Source organism: Centrocercus urophasianus, unplaced genomic scaffold (assembly GCF_019232065.1).
Source record: "Centrocercus urophasianus isolate 14NV4802_14NV808 unplaced genomic scaffold, USGS_Curo_1.0 seq_13, whole genome shotgun sequence".
In the NCBI taxonomy this organism is placed as follows: Eukaryota; Metazoa; Chordata; class Aves; order Galliformes; family Phasianidae; genus Centrocercus; species Centrocercus urophasianus.
Window position 1 is genome coordinate 39,842,212 of NW_024884475.1, and position 20,749 is coordinate 39,862,960.

The 20,749-nt window shown below is 39.9% G+C and overlaps 1 protein-coding gene across 8 annotated transcripts in view; it reads right to left on the bottom strand.

The window, feature by feature from the left end:
- The window catches only part of RUFY3 (RUN and FYVE domain containing 3), a 53,004-nt gene that overhangs the window by 12,396 nt on the left and 19,859 nt on the right, over positions 1-20,749 (bottom strand). For 7 of the 8 annotated variants that reach the window (XM_042811606.1, XM_042811602.1, XM_042811603.1 and 4 more), the window contains 11 exons: positions 12,541-12,714; positions 11,164-11,281; positions 8,421-8,522; positions 7,340-7,463; positions 6,992-7,053; positions 5,568-5,633; positions 5,375-5,444; positions 3,701-3,793; positions 2,911-2,991; positions 2,300-2,467; positions 617-714 (listed from right to left, as the gene is read on the bottom strand). In XM_042811606.1, the coding sequence (XP_042667540.1) occupies positions 617-714; positions 2,300-2,467; positions 2,911-2,991; positions 3,701-3,793; positions 5,375-5,444; positions 5,568-5,633; positions 6,992-7,053; positions 7,340-7,463; positions 8,421-8,522; positions 11,164-11,281; positions 12,541-12,700 (1,142 nt within the window). In that variant the 5' untranslated portion in view covers positions 12,701-12,714. Of the gene's footprint in view, positions 1-616; positions 715-2,299; positions 2,468-2,910; positions 2,992-3,700; positions 3,794-5,374; positions 5,445-5,567; positions 5,634-6,991; positions 7,054-7,339; positions 7,464-8,420; positions 8,523-11,163; positions 11,282-12,540; positions 12,715-19,820; positions 19,888-20,749 lie in introns of those variants that run through there. The other variant, XM_042811604.1, reaches the window with a different exon arrangement.

Sequence of the window (20,749 nt, forward strand, 5' to 3'; positions counted from 1 at the left end):
TTACAGGATATTTTTACCAGCTTCTACAGACAATCAGCCTATTCCTTGACTTATTTTCATGTGATATTTTTTTTTTCCCCCCAAGCATATCTTCCTCAGAAACTATAGGGACCTGATCATTTGTCTGCTCTTAAAACAAATGGTTCAAAATTTGGGGTACTTTTTTCAAAATGGTACCAAAAAGATCAGGAATAATCATGCATCTTCAGAATAATTTCTGTTTTACCTTTCTCCTCCCTGCTCCCACTGCAATACTGTCATTAATAGTCAAGCACTTCTTTAGATGCTTATCAGCGTGCTCACTATCAGAGATAGTAATTGACTTACAATGACTGAGTAACATACAAATATGCAGCTGACAGATAAACAAAGCTGCTGTGTTAATTACTGTTTTAGTAGTACATTCCTTTTTTAATGGAAGCTCCCCTTGAACATGCAGAACACTTCACACCATGCCACAAAATTATTGCTCAGACTGAATCCTGTTCTCTTTGTGTTTCTCTGTTAGCAGTGTCTTAGCAGCACAGTAAGGTTCTCATCTTGTCTATGGAGTTCAGTGCGACACTATCACTAGTATAAACACTATTATCATAATTGCAGAAGTTTCATTTTTTACCTTTGTTCAAGCTGTTTGATGGTAGCAGCCATCTGATTTGTTTTTTCTTCTAAACGGCTATTCAGTTCACTCTTCTGTTTCACTCCCATGTCTGAACTCTACAAAAAGTAGCAATGTGTTTTATGTAAGTATCAGTAAAACCAAAATAAGCAAGAACAAATCATGTGGCAAATGGCTAGTCATAGACAGAAGCCATTAAGACAGAAGGTGCTCAGAAAGCAAATGCCACGTCAATATAGCATCCTGCCCTACAGCTGCAGGCTACATTTGGACCTCACAGAATGTCAATATTATAATCAGATCTGCTTCCTGTAAGTGGTGGTAATGCAGTAACTGTTAACGCCCCTACAACGTTTCGCATGGAACAATTGGCTCAAGGAGCATAGAAGCAACATTTTTCTGTTCTATAATTTATGATTTGTTTCCATGCACTGTGTGCTACTCTGTGTCCTAAAGAGTCTGCTTTCCTCATTATGTAGTAATGTATAAGTAATATATGTAATATATTTCAAATAAGGCAGTAATGGTTCAGTATCTACACCATAAAAACCAGAAGATACTTTCCTCACTGAAACATGCACATTTCTGAATTACCATCAATCTTTCTCCACAACAAATAGCATTTTCTTTCAGCTCCCCAAAAGGGACAATTGCTTAAAATGCTACAGCTTCCTGTTTGGCCCCTCAGTAGCTCATGCCCTCTCTACCAAACTTTTAACAGTACCACTAGGAGTACAGAGCACTGCCATAGCCTAGAAAGCAGCCTGACCCAAACCCCCATGAGAAAACACTCTGTATGGGAAGTACTGAATCACAGCCTGAACCTCTGATCGATCACCTGAGGGAAGCACTGAGTCAGCCGTGGGAGCACAGGTGAAGGCAGTTCAGCTGTGTGACCAGAAGGGGTGGAGCCAGGCTGCACCTCTCCTAGACCCATTAAGGGCTGACTGCCACAGAGGAAGGATCTCTCTCCGGGGATTGCTCCTCTTGGAGTTTTTCCTGTGAGCCCAGGTCTTTTCCACTCATTTCCTATTATCCCTTTCCAACGTGATAATCTTTCCAGCTATACATTCTCTAAAGACCAGCGTAACTTCTCAGTATATTTGTCAATCATACATCTGTTTACTCGTTGATTATACACACTCCCAAATGAAGAGTAGCAAAGAACAGCTCACTACTGAGATACCCTTCCCAAAGCATGCCTACTTTGCATATACTTCCCCACAATAGGGAAAATCCAATGTCCACTGCCACAGATAATGTTACTTAACTGAAACAGACACCTGTCAAGGTAACCTCTGTGGGGAAACATTCCTTTCAGTTAAGGTTTGTTGTTTTGTTTTTATTTTTATTTCCCCTGTAGGTTTACAAATTTGAAAAAGGTAAAAAGGCTATCAGTGCACGTGTTATTAGAGGATTATCTACCCTAAAGATTCTTACACAAATCAAATTTAACCAGCACTTAAGAATGCCAGCCCAACATGATCAACAAACAGAAACAAATGCAGAAAAAAGTGTGGGTAAGGATAATTTCGCAAAGGAAACAAGACAGAAGTATGGAATATATCCAGTCACTCTAGTACACACCCAGTACTTTTCAAACAGACGGGGAAGAAAAGAACAAGAGCCACCACTTTTATTTGGAACTCATTCTATTATTTTTTTTTTAATTATTTTTCTTACCTGCAGCTTGAAAGACAGTTCATGCTTCAGGGCCCTGAGATCATCCAGTTGCTGTCTGAGTGCCACCAGTGCATCTTGCTTCTCGCAGACATCTTTCTCCAGCATCTTCATGGCTAACTCCATCTCCTGTCTCATCCCAATCTGTGCCTCCAGTTCCTTTTCCACATCCTGAAACACACAGCACAGTCAGTTTTCTTCCTCATCAACAATGTAACCACTCTTAACTGGTGTTTTAGCAATGAAGTCAACACCCCTAAGTGTGCTACACTGTTACAGCATGACATTACAGATTTGACATACCAGAAACAATTAAGGACAAAAAATTCACAATTTTAGTCCAACATTAAAGAGTGATTAAGTATGCATTCTGAGTAACTGAGTAACATTTCTGATAGTGGCAATAGCAGTACCTGCATGGGGGATGTAAAAATTGCACTGCCCATTTTGAGCCACAAAATTAACATCACTACCAACAAGACTGTCTCAGATCAAACTGAAGTAGACAGGCAGAAATGACAATAAGCTGCTGGTCCTGAAAAATAGCTGTCTGGCATGCAGAAATTATGTAAAAAAGCCAACTGTAGGGAGCTTCAACCTCACACTGTCCTTACCAGCCGCAGCTGAGTCTCCTCCTTTAACTGTTTCCGTGCCTCAGTCAGTGCCTGTCCATCTGCAGTTCTGTCTTTAGCGACCTAATTTAATGAAGAAACTTCATCAATGTAATGACAAACACTAACAATTCTCACATTGGCTGATCTGCTTATCCCACTTTTGAACCAAACCGTGCAACTATCTGAACACAGCGGCTCTATTCAGATAACGCAACATGCAGCTTGTAAGAAATCTGTTGCTCAGTGCAATTCAGTGCCTATAATTAAAATGGACAGACAGACCATTTTCAGACCTGATATAATTGCTAAGTACGATTAGAAAAATCTCAGAAAAAATACCTTTCAGGTTTTAAAACTAAAACCAGAGTCTATCATAGTTACCAATTTTCTCAGCAAATAAACTGAGAAAAGACTAACATATTTTATCATCCCATCCCTTTATTTCCAAAAGGTGTAGCATATCAGGTCAAAAAAGCAGAACTCCTATTTCTGAGCTTTTTTGCCACATCTCAGTTAGATCACCCTTCCTCCAGTCTGTTCTGACATCTTCACCTGGCAAGCCATAAAGATGCCGTGTTAGTTTTCAGCTCTGCACATGTACAAGCTACCACCAGGCAGGATTTACTACGGTCAGCGTCCATCTGTTACTCTCTGCAGAGGATCCACCTGGAGTCACCGTTACTTATTACAGGTTTTTTGTGACATGGATAAGGAAATTAAAGCTCTTCAAAACAGCTACTCTATATAAAATTCTGCCCAACGGGTTCAGGCATCATTTGCATGTACTGACCTTACGATTGGACTCCAAGATGTAAGAACTTTCTTCTTTAATTCGTTCCATCTCTTCTTGCAGTGTAATAATCCTGTTGTTTGCAACAGCAAGCTGTGAACAAACAGAACATTAATATATTAAAAACATATTTAGCAGATTTTTTCTTCTCCAGACAGATTATCCTGTACTTGTTTGCTAACATTCCCAGTAAGAAAAAAAAAAATATTTCAAGTAAAAAAAAGACAATTTTAGCCCCTAACATAGGGACAGACTATCTGAAAAAGTATCAGCCATCAATGAAAATCCATGACACTGGTACTAGAGCAGTGACTTCCCGAACTACTTCTGTTTGTGTCTTTTAGTAACATTACTAAGTTCTCTAGGTCACTATGTCCTAGACTCTATATAATGTGTGGTTAATACAACTCAGTGCAAATCCTCATTTCAATAAAAAATAGCCCAACGGAAGCATGAGCCTTTGGTACGACTCATGCCAAATACACAAACAGATATGACATGTGACACAGTTCATTAACTATTTCATCCTGCAAACAGCTCCAGTTGGCACAGCAAGTCCCAGTGTCGATTTAATTCTTAATTTGAACTGCATGCAGACTTGACAAAGAGAAAAGCAAGCTACTAAAAACATATAGATCAATAAATACCTCAAGTCAACACTGTAATCAGTCTCATGGGTATCATGATTAGTGGACAAAGCATTCAAATATGGACGGTAATAAATCAAAAGCCATTTATTGTATCAGCACAGAGAAACACAGCCTACTCTAAGACACCTTTCAAAAACTAAAATTATCCTTTTAAATCACAAAAAAAAACCACCCTTTTTTACTTTACCTGCAAGAGTACATACGCTAACTTGCCAGTAAAGTTTCCCATCATATGGAACACATCCTTTAGAGAAGGTATTACAGAACCAGACACACACTCCTCTCTGATGAGAGTGAATAAGTAAAAAAGAATTTCTATTTCATGTTTGTACTGCTGGAGCCCTGAGTTGTCCTAATCAAAATCATTCTGCTGAGCAAAGTGATGTTCTGACACAGACACCGTCAAACCTTTAGGACAACACTTACTATTATCACTCGTGACCTAAAAATTATTTTATTACATTTATGCCATTGCTGATGAATTGCAAGACCAATTTTAAGACACAGGTTACACCTACAACTCACGTACCAATGCCTTTCCATGCTCAGAGTGAACAACGTTTTTATATTTTATTCCTTGCAAATTTTGACAGACTAGAGGAAAACTCATTGATGCATGCAAGATAATATCAACACAGTAGTAAACTTCTGCATCTGTCAAAATAAACAGAAGTTTAGAAATGTCTCTGCCCCAACCTACTTCAGCTGTATGGCAATTCAAGACACATCCATTGTGTAATTCATTTTAAGATATTTTCCACAAAACAGAGAACACTCAGAAGACTTCAGAAGGAAAAAAGTGGATTCATCAGCTTTTGATTTTGAGCATAAGCATTTGGCTATTTTCCATCTCACATTTAGTTAGTGGCAGCTAACTGAATTCTCAGCAGTTCAGTTATTCCTGTTTCATCTTTAAAAAGACATCACAATGTACACCAGAATTCTGAAAATAAATCCTCCCTTTATCTTTTCAATTTCTAATTCAAAAAGGCCAGAACATCAGGTGCTTCCCTATCACACTTACCTCCTCAGTCAATTTAGTGTTGGACTTTTCTAAGGCGTCCACTTTAGCCTGCAGGTTGTTTACTGTAGCACTGTTGAAGAGGAAAAAAAAACAAAAAACAACAGAAACCACATCAGTAATTCCTTCTTTTTTAAAAGCCTGCTTCCTATTGTTCAGTCCCACATAACAAAAAAATAAATAAATCATGTATTACCTTAAGTGCCTATTGAGTTCTTCTACATAATTCTTCTGGTCCAAAATAGCAGTTATCTGACCATCTCTGGAAAAAAGAAATACCCTCAACTCAGCCTGAGTGTAGCCTTTCATACCTACAAATGCTGACTGTGTGGAGCATTTCTGAAGCTCCCATGCAGACTGGAAGGCCTTCTCTACCATATAAAAAGATTATAAGACAGAGATGAGTCAACTCCAAGTTATTCAGCCTACTTTTACCTCCACATTCCCCACCCTGATTGTCCTGCATGGGTTTCTGGCCCATACTATGCAGCATAACAGAGGCAAGCTGTCACTATAAATACTTATGCAGCATTAAAGGCTACGAAAGGAAGAAATAGCAGAGTTTTTCTTTGACTTCAAACCTCAATATCTGAATTAACAGATGTAAAGAGATGATGTAAAAGGTTTAAGAGGAAATGTGTCTGTACAGCTAACGTATCCACCAAGGCACCAAATGTCCTAAGACTGGATGAGTCTATGTGTTGCACGTGAAACAGCAAAGCTGAGTTGCAGTCTATGCCCTTCTCATCAGTTACTGTCCTCCAACTTCTCAGAAGCTGCAATTACTACATTCAGGGATTTTGTGACACATTAAAAGAATAATTAAGCTGGACAACGTTCCAGTCATTACAACAGTACTTAAAAAGACTGGTTTTGAACCATATTTATATTGAAGAGGGACTACTTCACCAAATTCAATTCAAAAAAAGCTGTCAACAAACGTGTATTTTGCATACTCTTACAGCAGGAAATCCTAACTAAATAAAAGCTCTATAAATGCATTTATTTCATCTGTAGTTTCAACTAAAACATCTGATATTGAGGTATAATAATTCAAAATATATCTGAATGTGAAGTGGCAGAATTTCTTGAGAAGAAGAAATACTCTTGAAAGCCTCAGAAAAATCACAATGCATGATCTGTGTGTCAGCATATCCACACTTTATTTTTCACCCTCTTGCTCTAAATGTTGCATAGCATTTATGTATGCTGACACAAGCACTCTGAATTATTATTACAATTACAGTCATCTCCAACAGCAGAATTTATTTCTGAAGATGCTATGGTGCTAAAAACCAACTCCTGTCCTATGATACACAACAGGTAAAAGTTACTAAGCTGCTTACCAAAAATGCTTTCAAGAATGGCAAATTTAACTCAAAGAGTCACTTTTAAAGTATTTTCATCTTAAATGGCTGGGAGACTTCCTCAGTCCTTCTACCTCCCATCACTTCCAATGTATTATTTACACGTTATGCACTTACAAATATGAGCAATTTGTTCTCTATGAAAATCAAACCCTGAAGTGTTTTAGTGAAAAACTTAATAGCTTGCAGGTTAACTCAAGATACTCGAAAACAAGTCATCAAGAGATGAGCAGGACAGTTGTACCGTGCTTACCCTTCACTGCCTTTTGTGCTGTTTCCATCTTTCAAATACATTGAGAAATCAATAACTCCAACCTAGGAGAAAAAAAATTGCATTTTAAATTAAACACTTTTGATATGACTAAACACTGTTCATAGCTGTGAAAGTTTAACTGTCATTCAGTTAAAACATCAATACATACTGTGTCACAAGGATTCATTATACTACTAATCTAGCCAAAATGGAGGAAAATATGAACCAGCTCAAGCAAAAATATGCTATGAGAGAAAGCAAATTGGCAAAAAAAACTTCAGAGGTAACAGTAAGTTGAATTGTTACAATTTAAGTAAGTAGAAAAAACATCAACTGAACACTACTCACCTGTGAATCCAGGTCTTCTCCTTTCATGCAGAAGTTTGCATCAATGACATTCAAACCTACGAGGAGGCCAGCAATGATTGCACCTTCTTCTTCCATCATCAGTGCATTAGGCTCATAAAATTCACTACAGGATGGACAATGAGAGAAAAGAAGCGTTGCATCTTTTAAAAATCAACCAGAACAACGACAACTAGCATGCATGCCCTAGTATTTCACAGAATGCAATGCAAAGTTCAGGCTTAATGAAAAGCCAGGCAACAATAATTGACATAATTCTCACAGAAGCGTACTGCTGCCCTAACCAAACATCTCTCAGTACTGTATAGCTGTAGGTGACACAAAGACCCATTAGAGGAGATCCGGACTCTCGGCTGTTAAATGGTGATGCAAAAAAAGCACAAACACTGAATAGCAGTTCAGCGCAGTGAAAATTCAAGGCTAGGCTTAATATTGGAGTTTTATTAATAAGCAATACTTTCGCTACTCCACTAAATGCTTCTTAAACACAAGCTGCCACATTTTCCAGAGGAAAGTAAATTGCAAAGTAGGCTACGGATTTTCACAGTCAATAAAGACCTATGTCTGAGTAAAGAAACACCAACATATTTATCAAGTTCTACTAGTTCACACAAACATAGTAGTTCAAACCTGCGGACTCGTAATTACTCTACATAGTGCTATTTTTGTGAGCGGGGAAGTAGAAAGACAGAGACTGATTGACTTGCTCCGAGTAAGATGGTGATAAAGTGACAAGATCAGAAATAAAACTACGGCCAAGATCATGTGAACACAGAATGCTGTATTGGTCTGCAAGAGTTTTTCAACTGAACTGCCTCTTTGGACACAAAATTTGTTTATTCTAATAGACACTTGAGACACTAAGGGTGGAAATGCTGCCTCTCCTAGATACAGAAAGAATATTAAGCATTTTTACTCTCTGAGATGAAACTGTGTTTCACAAACATTACCACTTCTGTGGAGACATGCACGTATCCTTCCCATTTGGATGCAAAACTTCTTCAGAAGATCTTAGAGGGCAGAAGTGAACCTTACCCAATCTGAGAGAGAGTTCAAGGCTCACCTGAGAAGATCCTTTCTGTTAATCAAGGCTTTCATGTACTCTGAAAGTTTCTTCTGCATTAGAGCAAGGCGAAGCCAAGCTCTTCCTCTACCCACAGGTGTCCTACAAAGGCCAAAACCAACACAATTACACATGTACTGTAATGCACACTCACAAATGACATTAATAACCCTACTTGGTTTCAAGTTTCTGTATCTTAAAATAGAGCTGATGTTGTTGAAGAGAGGGATATACCAGATGTGTAAGCATAAATAGTTACAGACAGGATTATCATATAACCTTAGAATGGTTTGGTTTTGAACAGACCTTCAGAGAGCATTTAGCAAGTAATTATCTAAGCAACTATTCTTTCTCTCATAACTAATTATATACTTGTTACCACACTAAGAATATTTTCCTGACTTTACCCTTGCTGGATGCTACTGCACAGAAATCAGTTGCTTCAATAAATCACCTTTTAACTCAAATTCAGTTTTTGCAAGTCAGCAGAACACGTGTACACTTCAGCTCAGTGCTAATGTCCAAATATCACTCCTTTGAGTGTGTTAAGCCTACTAGGAATCTGTAAAGACAACTAAAAGCATATATTCACTGCTGTTCAAGTATTTTGCTCATAATACATTCATGGGATCCAACAGGGTATGGCCTTTGCTTCTCCAGACCACTTTAGACACATAGCTTTAAAAATACTGAGAACTGATATGACGCATCACTGTTCTGGCTCATCCACCCTGACATAGTGGCTGGGAGCCAGTACCAGATGCTCTAAAGGAAGGTATAAATCCCCTATGCTGATCAGAGCTCCGAATAGAAAGAAATTTCTTTTCCATCTCCAGCAGTAAGTTGTCTTAGAGCAAATAGCATGTAAAGCATTTCAGTTTTCAGTCTTAACTAGTATATGCAGCAATTGCACATGGAAATTATCTTCATCATTCCCCTTTATGGTCTTGACCTCAACTAACACATGACATTTTGTTTTTCAAAGGGTTAGTATGTGTATGTAAGACTGTTTTTTAGAGAATTATTCAAAAAACATCTTTTATTTTACCACAGAATTGTAGGGGTTGGAAGGGACCTCCAGAGATCATCGAGTCCAACCCCCCTGACAAAGCAGGTTCCCTACAGCAGGTCGCACAGGTAGGCATCCAGGCAGGTCTTGAACATCTCCAGAGAAGGAGACTCCACCACCTCCCTGGGCAGCCTGTTCCAGTGCTCCGTCACCTCACTGTAAAGAAGTTCTTGCGCACATTTGTGCGGAACTTCCTATGCTGCAGTTTCTGGCTGTTACCCCTTATCCTGTCTCCACACACTGCTGAAAAGAGTCCGGCCTCGTCACTCTGGCCCCCACATCTTAGATATTTATAGACCTGGATCAGGTCCCCTCTCAGTCTTCTTTTCTCAAGGCTGAACAGACCCAGTTCACTCAGCCTTTCTTCATAGGAGAGATGCTCCAGGCCCTTCACCATCTTTGTGGCCCTCCGCTGGACTCTCTCCAAGAGATCCCTGTCTTTTTTGTATTGGGGAGCCCAGAACTGGACGCAGTACTCCAGATGAGGCCTCACCAGGGCAGAGTAGAGGGGGAGGATCACCTCCCTCGACCTGCTGGCCACGCTCTTTTTAATACATCCCAGTAAGGTACTGGCCCTCTTAGCCACAAGGGCACACTGCTGGCTCATGGCCAACCTGCTGTCCACCAGGACACCCAGGTCCCTCTCCGCAGAGCTCCTCTCCAGCAGGTCATCCCCCAACCTGTACTGGTGCATGCAATTATTCCTGCCCAGATGCAAGACTCTACACTTGCTTCTGTTAAACCTCATCTGGTTTCTTACTGCGCAGCTCTCCAGCCTGTCCAGGTCTCGCTCTGTCATGCTCCAGTACTCTTCTACAAGAAAAAGCCAGGAGCTGTGACGTGACTCTCCTAGCACTCCGTGCTGGTCCCTAAGCTGTTCCAGACAGATTCCTATGTAGTCCACCACTAACAGCACTTTTCCAAAGGTACATCATTAAACAATGAACTGAAATAAGTTGTTATCAAATGTATTCGCCTTTTTTTTTGGGCAAAGAAGATTTGATGTTTAGTCCTGTCATTCATACAATGCATCCTCAAATCTTTTTTCCTTTTGCTAGGCTGAAAGCCCTCATCATACTAACAATTCTTCAGCAATGAACTAAGCAAGTCTGAACATGATGTCTAAAACGACTATGCTTTTTTTTTTTTAGAAGCAACATATCCTCACACAGGCTTTTTCTCTCTCCTCTTCAGCAAAAGTCAGTATTTTCTCCACTCTGTGAGCTTCTCTTTTACACAAACTCTACAGGTTTATCAAAATATATTTTAAAAGAAAAACTACCTCTATCAGGCTCAAATGCATGTAATCTGTAATCACCTCCCTTCCAAGTCCCTTTCTCTTCAGCATAGCTTCAGAAGGTGAGTTGGTAAAGGCTCACTCCATTCCTAAGACCTACTGTCATTCATTTAGTGCTAGCAATATATTTGCTGTTGTCCATATGACCTTTTAATACAGAAAGAATGTACTCTTCTTTTCCTTCTGCAGTTTCTTAACTAAGGGAAAAAAGAAAGAAGAAAAAAAAAAAAAAAAGAGTAATGTGCCATTTGTATAAACAGCAAGCAGCAGGTGGATTCCGGAAGATCGGGGTTGTCCTCCCTTCTCTTCTTCAGGATCACTCTTACAACAAAAAGTAAGGTATTAAGCACACTTGCGCAGTAAAAGAATGTACTTACTTCAGACCTGGGAGATCCTTAACACTTGCTGTAATCTCTGCAGCTTCAGGAACAAGTTTTTCTACTAGTTCTAAAGGTCCCCAAAATGACTTATTTTGCCCAAGAAAAGTCTTTTTAGCTAAAAAAAAAAAAGAAAATACATAAAATTAGCCCATTGAGCCTGTGTTAATTATTTATATAATTATTTATATTCTCAAACATGATCAGAAGATCAGAACAGTTGACAGAGAGCCTACTAGCACTGCTACTGAGCAAGTACAAAAGATTACTTCTCATACCCAGAAGTGGCAATTACTGATATCATTCAAATAAAGCAATAAGGGCTTGATGTACATACCAAAAGTAGTTTTATACAAGCTAAATATTGCAAGACAACATCCAGTTATATCCAGCAACCGAGACTCACTGAGAGAGGCAAAGATTTCTCCTAGGATGTTGCCACTGTTCCTGAGTCACACACCACATGTGCACAGTAATTTTCCTTCACCATTACATTTCAAGGAAAAGAACCACAACACTTAGAATCTAACTCCTCTATAGTTTCCAGGGACTCTTCTGGAGGAGGAAAGGATGCATAGAGGTTTCTAGTGACTCCTATATTTTAAAACTAGAAACTAATTTGCAGAAGTAAGGAATCTGAGAACTCAGCTAACTTAAAACCAGCAGTAGTGACATCAGCAAGAGGACAGATAAACAACCAAAGCTGAACAGTATGAACACCTCTTCCTTGCACAAATAACCAGCACAGGAATCATTTTGCCCATGTGCACTTTGCCCACAGTGCTGAACGAAGCCTTTTAAAAAAACACCACAGGAAGTATGTGCTGAGAGGAAATTTAACATCCCCCACTTTTTATCTCAAGGAAAGGGCAGCAAATCAAGAAAACCAGCAGTCCTTAGCAGTTGCAGTTGTAATGCTGTGTTTCATAGTTAAACATACGCTCTGCTTGCCATTTTAAAAAGCAGCTCAAAAGGTAATAGCTGCAGTAAGTCAAAATCCTCAATTTTGATAGAACTAAGCAGTGCTGCAGATCCTCTTCCAGCAAAAGATGCATTGCCTCTCTGAGGAAGCACAGAAAAAATGGAGTCACAAGTCTGCTGAGGAGGCAGCTTTAGCCTTGATGACTTAGTTATACTAGAGTCACATCTGAAAAGCTGTTTTAAAAGTGACAAGCAACTGCAACAATGGAACTTTTCACCTGCAGCATTATACCTTCAGCAAATTTTCTTTTTTCTGTGCCCTGTCAAGTCACCTGTGATCACAGACACCCTGCTCAACCTCTGCTGAATACCAAGCCAGACTTCTAAAACTAGATTGCTCTCCTGCTCCTATGCTGTAACAAACAGGCCAGGAGTGCTCCTCTCAAGTAAGTTTACCTTTCAAGCCATGTTTAAGGCAATGCTCCATCACAACGAAGAACTGCTGAAGAGGTGCATAGTCAGAGTCCAGCGTCCTGCCCAGATTAAGTGCTGATTCGATCAACCCCTTGATACTCAGTTTTGCCATGTTCATCAGGTTCATGCGTTCATTAGCCATGAGATAATTAGGATCTATAGAAAACAAGAAAAATACAGCTGAGTAACAAAAGTTTTATTACAGTAAGATATGCCATCTCTCTTTTCATCTCAGTACTGAAGACACTTTTAGTGGCAGTGATAGTTTGATGAGAGGTGCTCTCTTCAGTCTTTTCCAGAAAAATCAAAATGAAGTAGCACCTTATGATGAAAGCCACACTGGCACAGGACTATGTGATAGTTTAAGAATTGAGAAACTCTTGAATTAACTAAAAAATCCTTCATTTTTCAAGAAAGAACAGTTTGAAGGCTGACATTAATATTGTGCTTTACATCTTGACAATGTATTCCTGAATGCTACAGCTGTCACTTTCCCAGCTCAAAGCCCTGGCTACATCCAGCAACCACAACTCCATAAGAATTCTGCAGCTGTGACTTGTTCTTCACTCTAAAGACAAGCATGAATCCTTTCACACTTAGTCTATCAATGATCTTTTTTTCCCAGTGTTTCATCTTTCATGAGTTATTTAAGTTTTAATACTACAGAGCCAATTCCCATCTCTCTCTTCATTGTATCAAAAGTGTTTACGTATTTTAATAGCAATAATATGGAGCATGTGTCCTTTGGCAGCTTGCTTTCACATCCACCACACACAGACCTTCCTCAAGACTATATTCTCCCTCTAACATTTTATAAAAACTCAGACATTTATACTCATTGTCTGTTTCTCACTGCAAGAGATTAGCACTCATTTTCCAAAGCACACCCTACGTACAGAACCACAGAATGGCCTGGATTGAAAAGGATCACAATGATCATCTAGTTTCAAGCGCCCTGCTATGTGCAGGGTAGGCCTCCTGCTCCCTGACCTGTCTCAAGTACAGTACAACGCACTGATGCCCAGACACAACCTGAGTGCCTCTCTTCCCAGAGGCCTTCAATTCACTTACAACACCTGAAGATACAATCTCACAAGAGCACCGGTCCTGTAACCACAGTGAAATTGTCCTACATCTACAAAGAGTGCTTAAGCTTTAGGCCTACAGACAAACAGTAAGAGAGACAAATCCTCCCTGTTAAAAGTATAGTGCCATATAAGCTGCAGATTTTCTGTTTGCATCTGTTCCATATGCAATCTTGCACCCAGTTCTTCAGCTAAAGTTCCTTGGCACAAGTAGCTCCATCTTTGTAAGGGATGTTTATTCTAGGGTTGCTGTAAACAGCTGCATAATGGTAAACCAATTTACCAGCTTTACCAGTGAGTTTATTACACTCAGTAGAAGAAAATATGACCCTAAGACATCTAAGGATGGATGCAAACCCAGTGCTTAGATATATCATTCGCTGTATTGACAAAGCATGCTTGCATTTAACAAGCAATTAAAGCAGATACCCAAGCCTTACACCCTTCAATTAGAAGGACTTCCAAAAGGGAGCTGTATTTGTATTTAAATAAAAAAAAAAAAAGCCATGAAAATTACTACTAAGCTAAGCAGCGGAAGAATTTGCATGGCTGTTCCTGCAGTCTCTGCAGATTATTACCAAGCAGACCTGCCCTTTAGGGCATTCTCAAGCTCCTTATGACTGCTCAGATACCCTAATTCTTTAATGCACAAATAGCTTAGATAGGTTCTTACGCCTCACTCTGAAACATCCAGCATTGCTGAGAAGGAAATGCAACTCCCATCCTCAAAGTAAACTCTTGCAGATGTGCATGCTTGTCTGCATTACATTTGCCACCGAGCAGGTATCAAATCTCTACCAGATACATAGACTTAAGGCAACTGGGTTGGTCACATAACCCCTTGTATACAGAAGTGTGAAGATTTGATTTCTCTTAATTTAAAATACAACTATTTAGTCAAAAGAGACCATGGGGTATATTTTTTCCAGAATATTGCAATCTCCCACAGGACTTGTCCTGCTGATGAAAGCCATCACTCTGCTTCACTGGTACTGATGACACCAGTTGCTCAGATACGGGTGAACACAACCTTTTTGCTATCTCCAATGTACTTCCACTGCAGTGAGGCATCCACCAGCCAAAGACAATATGAGGAGCAAACCCTCACAGAAGCACTCAGCTATTAGAAATCATATCAACCCACTTTCAGTTTTGTTCACATCCTGCAGGTTGAAACAGGCCCAGTAACCCAAAGCCAACTTAATTTTAGTGATCTAAAACTATATCCAAAACAAGCAACGAGAACTGTAGCAGCCATTGCCTGACTGAGACTTCCTATGCCAGAAAAAAGGACATGATGAAAGGCACTTCAAGGTTAGCAGAAGAAAAGCAACTACACAAGTGGAGACAAAACCACCCCCTGAAAAAATATGAAAGGAGATCAAAACACAGCATTTGTGAAATCTAGTAACAAACAAAACCTGGAAACAAGTGAAATCTGCCTCTGCAGCATTCCACGTTCCAGTGCCCATGGGCCTAAAAGCTAACTGGCACCCAAGGTGGTGATGGCTCATTATTGCTGCATTGTTTTTGATGGTCTGTCCAGCAGTGGATGGGTTGTTTTTATCCAGGATGCTGACGGCTCAAAGAAATACTCCGTAGCATAGCTCTAGCAACACTCTTATACCCTATTACAGTTAAGGGCTGTAAAAAAATCCAGTTCAGGGAGACTGGTTGTGAGAGCTGCCACCACTCAAACTCGATACCATGGCTGCTTTTGCTCCATCCCTCAGAAGCACGTAGGGCAAGGCCAGCCTTCTCACCTTGCTTCTCCTGGATGAAGCAGTACCCCAAGTCTCCTCTAAATTTCACCAGAACCATCCTGGCAGCTCCTGCACTGAGAAGCTCAAGGAGGGAAGACATGAAGAACAGAAAACATACCAACAGTGCTGAGCAATGCGAACTGGAATTGTCACTGATCAACAGCTATCACTGTAATCTCACTCCAGACCACGCCTGCTGCCATGGAGGAGCGTATCTAAACAGAGAAGCCTCTATACAGAGAAGTATCAGACAAGTTCAGTTGTTCCTGGGTGCATCCATAACGGTTGCCTTCTAAAAGCACGATCCAGCATTTGATCCTATCACAGACACAAAATTATGCTCTGTGTTGGTACCATGATTCAAAATCCACTTAGAATGAGCTCCTCTACTAAAAACCAGCCAGCTTCCTCCTCCAGTACTTCTGTCAGTTTTACTCTACCTACAGCATGCCTATGCTTCTGACCAGGCAGATAAACCAGCAAAAAAAATCTCTTATCTGAGACACTTTTCACGTGTGCCCACAAAGGAATATGGTAATGAGGTAAAAGAAAACAACAGGTTTATTATTTAAATACATTTTGAGATCTAGGGTGAAAATTATCCCTTGCCTTGCCAGGTTTTAAAGAACAGCTCCTATGCAGGAGCACACTGTGCAAACCACTCTCAGTAATGAGATGAGAGCATTTAACCTTAACACAGCTAACTGTTAAGTATGACTAGAGCTTAAATCTCATCAATAATAACAGCTTCTAATTCTCATTCCCTATTGGGGGAATGGCAAGATACAGAAAGATGGAAAGACCTTTACCTTTTTTTATCAGTGCTTCTCCCCCTGTAATAACAGCCCTGCTGCAGCACAGAGCTGTGGGAGCAATTCATTGATCTCACCAGTAGCAAGGCAGGTGTCCAAAGGGATTCTGCTTAAGTAGCAAATCAGTCATAAACACAAAACTAAGGAAACTGTACAAGATAGAGTATAATTTTCTACATAGCTATGCTATATGGATAGATTCCAAGAAGACTGCTTCTGAATTAGGATGCTGCTCCATTAACATAACTCACAGGGAACTATATAGTTTTCCTCCAGTGTTGAGAGCTGCTGCCTTCTGCAGACTTACACTAAGGTTAAAAGTATTTCAAGGCAAGATGTACGGCTATCTGAGGTCAAAGGTCTGTGATTGCCACGTATCAACTGGGGTCAATGCAACACTAATTTAAAAAGAGAAAGAAAAAATGGATGTGTGTATTTTCAAGACAAACAGATACCTTAAAGGACAAGAGCTAATGAACATGAAAGAATTAAAGCACTCATTTAAAGAAGGGAAAAGCAGGGCTATATGTTCATTTAATACTTAAGTGTGCAATCACGGTCTGAAGAACTAACATATCATTTCACTGAAAGATGTTTTAATCACATTAACAAAATAAAGACTGCTTCTTCATCAGTATGTTGTGAATGATGGCACTCTGTGTATGAAGCTACAACCCTGCCCACAGCACAGGGTTGGAAAGAGGTGACCTTCAAGGCCCCTTCCAACCCAAACAATTCCATGATTAACTATGATAATATCTCAAAGACATACTCAAAATCTAAAATCCTAAATAATGTATATCCTTGTTATATGTGCTACAATGTACACAATCTTAAAATTGAGTCTGAAAAAGCAGAGTAAGCAAGCAAAGATGACTTTCCCACAGCAAAACTGTCCAGAATAACTCAGCCATGCGACTAACACCCCATTGAGATTCCCAGCCTGTGCCAGCATCTCCCCCAACTTTCTGTCTTGAACTGCAAAAAGCTCAGTCTATATTCTACCATAAATGCCATGTTGTAAACATTAAGAGTAAAACCTTGGCCCTTACACTTTGTCTTTCAATGTCTTTTGGATTTCAGTTCAAGTAATCTTAAGTTTGAGACAATATTGCTATTTAAAAATTGCAGCTTCTAGATGATGGACACTTTTGCTAACCAGCAATCTTGAACATGATCACATGCAACTGGGCTTGCAATCCATTCAAACGATAGGTGTTAAATAATGAGATGATCCTGTTGTTTCCCTAAAATACCAAATTCACAGCTTGCTGAAGATGTAAAACTGTGCCACAATCATTCACATGCAAACAGCACGAAAAGCAAATATTCCCTGAGAATCTTCCATGAACAACCTTTCAAATCATCTAAGAATCAAAGGAACCCTGTAAAAATCACAGAAACGTAAGGTTGGAAAGACCACTAAGATCACATAATCCATAGCTGTCCAACCTTCCAGCTTGCCTGGGCTGCATGGAGTGAAGAGGAATTGTCTTGGGCCACATATACGTAAGCTGCTCTGAAAGTAATGTCTCCTATTTATTTCCATGGAAACTAAAACAGCTACAAAAAGCACAATAACACTACCAGATAGAGCAAATTCTCAGCTACAAAACACTACTTTTCCACACACTCATCACCATTGGCTGTGCCTTTTCACCAGTGATGAGCAAGAGTCTTCACGAAGCACTCATATAAATCTGAACCAGTAGAGGTGACCCACTGCCACTGTTGCCACTGCTGAAATGCACCATCAATATTCAGCAGGCATCAATGAACATCAATGGGTGCCACTGTTTCTAGGAATTCAGTGCCACCCCTTTGCTTCATACACACTTCCACATCAGACTCCATTCTATTAGACTGCCCCTCTGCTGCCATCTGTCACACAGAAATAGCAAGGAATGGAATACTGGTGGGGAGGTTCAACCTCTGCTGCTGCACCCCCAACATCCGCCTCTGATGTTGTGGACCTGCATAACAAAATAGGAAGTGCTACTTTCAGAGCAGCCCTCATAAAATACATAATATTGTTAATATATAAGTAAAAAAAAAAATCTTAATTTTTAATGTTTCAAGACAAATTCTGAAAAAAAGAAAGGAACAACAGCATAAAAGGAGTGGGATATTTGCCCTTGTTTTTGTAAAGCTAACACACCAACCTGGTTCAATGGCAGTGCCCACAATTCTCAGTGAGCTCTCAGGTGTTCAGAGATTTTCAATGAAATTTTATTCGTAATGTGATTCATCCTTGGTAATTGTTCACAAATGTGTGTACTGACATAAAGCAATCCCATGAATAAGGTGTGGTTGTGAAGCAAGGGATCTTTAGCTCTGCTAAGATATGGATTACGAAACTGTAGAAGAAAGACACGATCAGATTATTGAGTAGAATATCTGACTGCAACTCTATGCGTTTCATTTGAAAACTTGCAGGTAATGTATTTTTATCAACTGAAAATGATGTCACAAACATAAACGGATGGCTTTTTTGGCAATCTTGAAATGCATTCTCAAACTCCTTTATCAAACCAGAAAGCACAACTGCATGTACTTGCTGTGACTCGTGGGTTGGATAAGCTTGATCTAGTCCAACTGCCAACGCATCACCATACCACTACACCATGTCATTCAGAGCAACATCTGCCCTTTTCATGTACCTAGGAACCTAAAAAATCTGAAAAAAAAAAAAAAAAAAACAAAAAAAAAAACACCAAAAAACAATTTAAATCTGCTCAAAGTAATGCCTATTGAATAGTATTTCATCAAGACTCTCCATATAGCAAATAAATTTTAAATCAAGAATCCAAATCTGAATTCTGCTTTGTATGGCAGAGGAACAATACCTTGCAAACAGCACATGCTCTACTCAGATTAACCGAAACACATCAGTGATGAAGCATTGGCTTTCTATGCAAACCAGCCTACCCACAGTGCACTGAGTTTCAGTTCAGCAAATTCGCATTAGGAAAGACATTAGTTCTAGTTGCTCAGACTCTGAAATCATGAACATGTGTATAATTCCTAATAAATGCCTAAAGCAAATCCCTAGATAAATTAAGGACTTGAACCGCCTTGTTCCCAGCCTCTGTTCTGCCACACTTCACAGCACAGAAGGTGAGAAAGTTCTCTGGGAAAAACCAAAGCTGTCTCTGTGCTTGTTACTGACAGGGAGTCAAGAAGCAGCAGCACAGCACGCATTTTTCTTGGAATAGTTCCTTTAGATCTCCTCCTGGCAGCCTCAGCACCCGGTCTCCTTAAAATTCCTGCACACCAGGGCATGGTACCCAAATTTGAGCTGCCATCAGGAGGCTGTGCTAACAGACTAGCTTTTGGCCAAGGTAACCAAGGTGTGGTGCATGTTCCTCTCTCCCACCCAGGTATTAACAGCCAGATGTCCAGCTGAATGTCACACAGTAGTAAGTGGGGGGGGAGAGGAGCACCTGCAACCTGAGCTACTTGCTTTCTTACATGATCCACAGACTTTCATTCATAAGGGACAAACAAGCTGAAGAAAACTGAAGCTATCCAGTGCTGCAAAAGCAAACATGGGTTTAACAACCACATGTATGTTTGAAGCTCTTAGGTTAGCTGAAACATACCTGGCACTTCCTTATATTCCAAGTCCTCAACTGCCTTCAAAGCAATGCACATCAGATTACCATTGTGAGGAAGAGGTGATACACCTTCTGTTTCTCATGAACAAACTCCCTTAGAGGTAAGCAGCAATTTAAAAAAAAAAAAAAAAATTAAAAAAAAAATCAATGAATGTCCACAATGGAAAAGCAGAGGCATGTATATTTCTAGACAAAAATGTTATACTGTATTAATTTTTTTCTTTTGTATTCAGCATTCAACCTGTCTACTCTGAAGGATGGGATAAACTGGAAAGCAGTTGTACTAACACCAGATTACAAAAACGACATCTCATTTCCGGAGAGAAGCAGCACTTATTGAGTTTACACGGTTGCTTCATTTGTTATTGCTATTGTGCTCTTCATAATTCAGACACTGATGGATTGAAACCATCCTCTGCTAGGCTCTCATGTGATGGTTGGACTAGATGATCTTAGTGGTCTTTTCCAACCTTAATGATTCTATGACTCCTCGTGTTTGCTACGGAGAAGAAAGACACTCCATTACCAGGGAGGGCACACAGTGGGCATCTAAGACTTCCAGAAAAACAGAACAGAGCAATGGTCATGGCAAGCAGGTACAAGGAAGATAGACAAAGGACAGACATTTTGAATGTAGCTTTGAAATACATTTCACCACCACCTCACTCCACAAGTACCAAAAGCCTGTACACACTTTCATGGGGGGGGAAGAAAAAAGAAACCCAAACCCTTTTTTTCCTTAAACACAAAAGGAAGAAAGCTGGAGGTGCTGGGCAGAAGGAACTGATGTGTCAGGAGACAGCACATTTCCACGGCTGAGAAGAGCCAGCCAAGTACACCAGCACACCAGGCAAGCGTGACCAGCACAGCAATTCAGAAAGGCGGCACTCACAGAAGGTTCTATCAGCACCTTA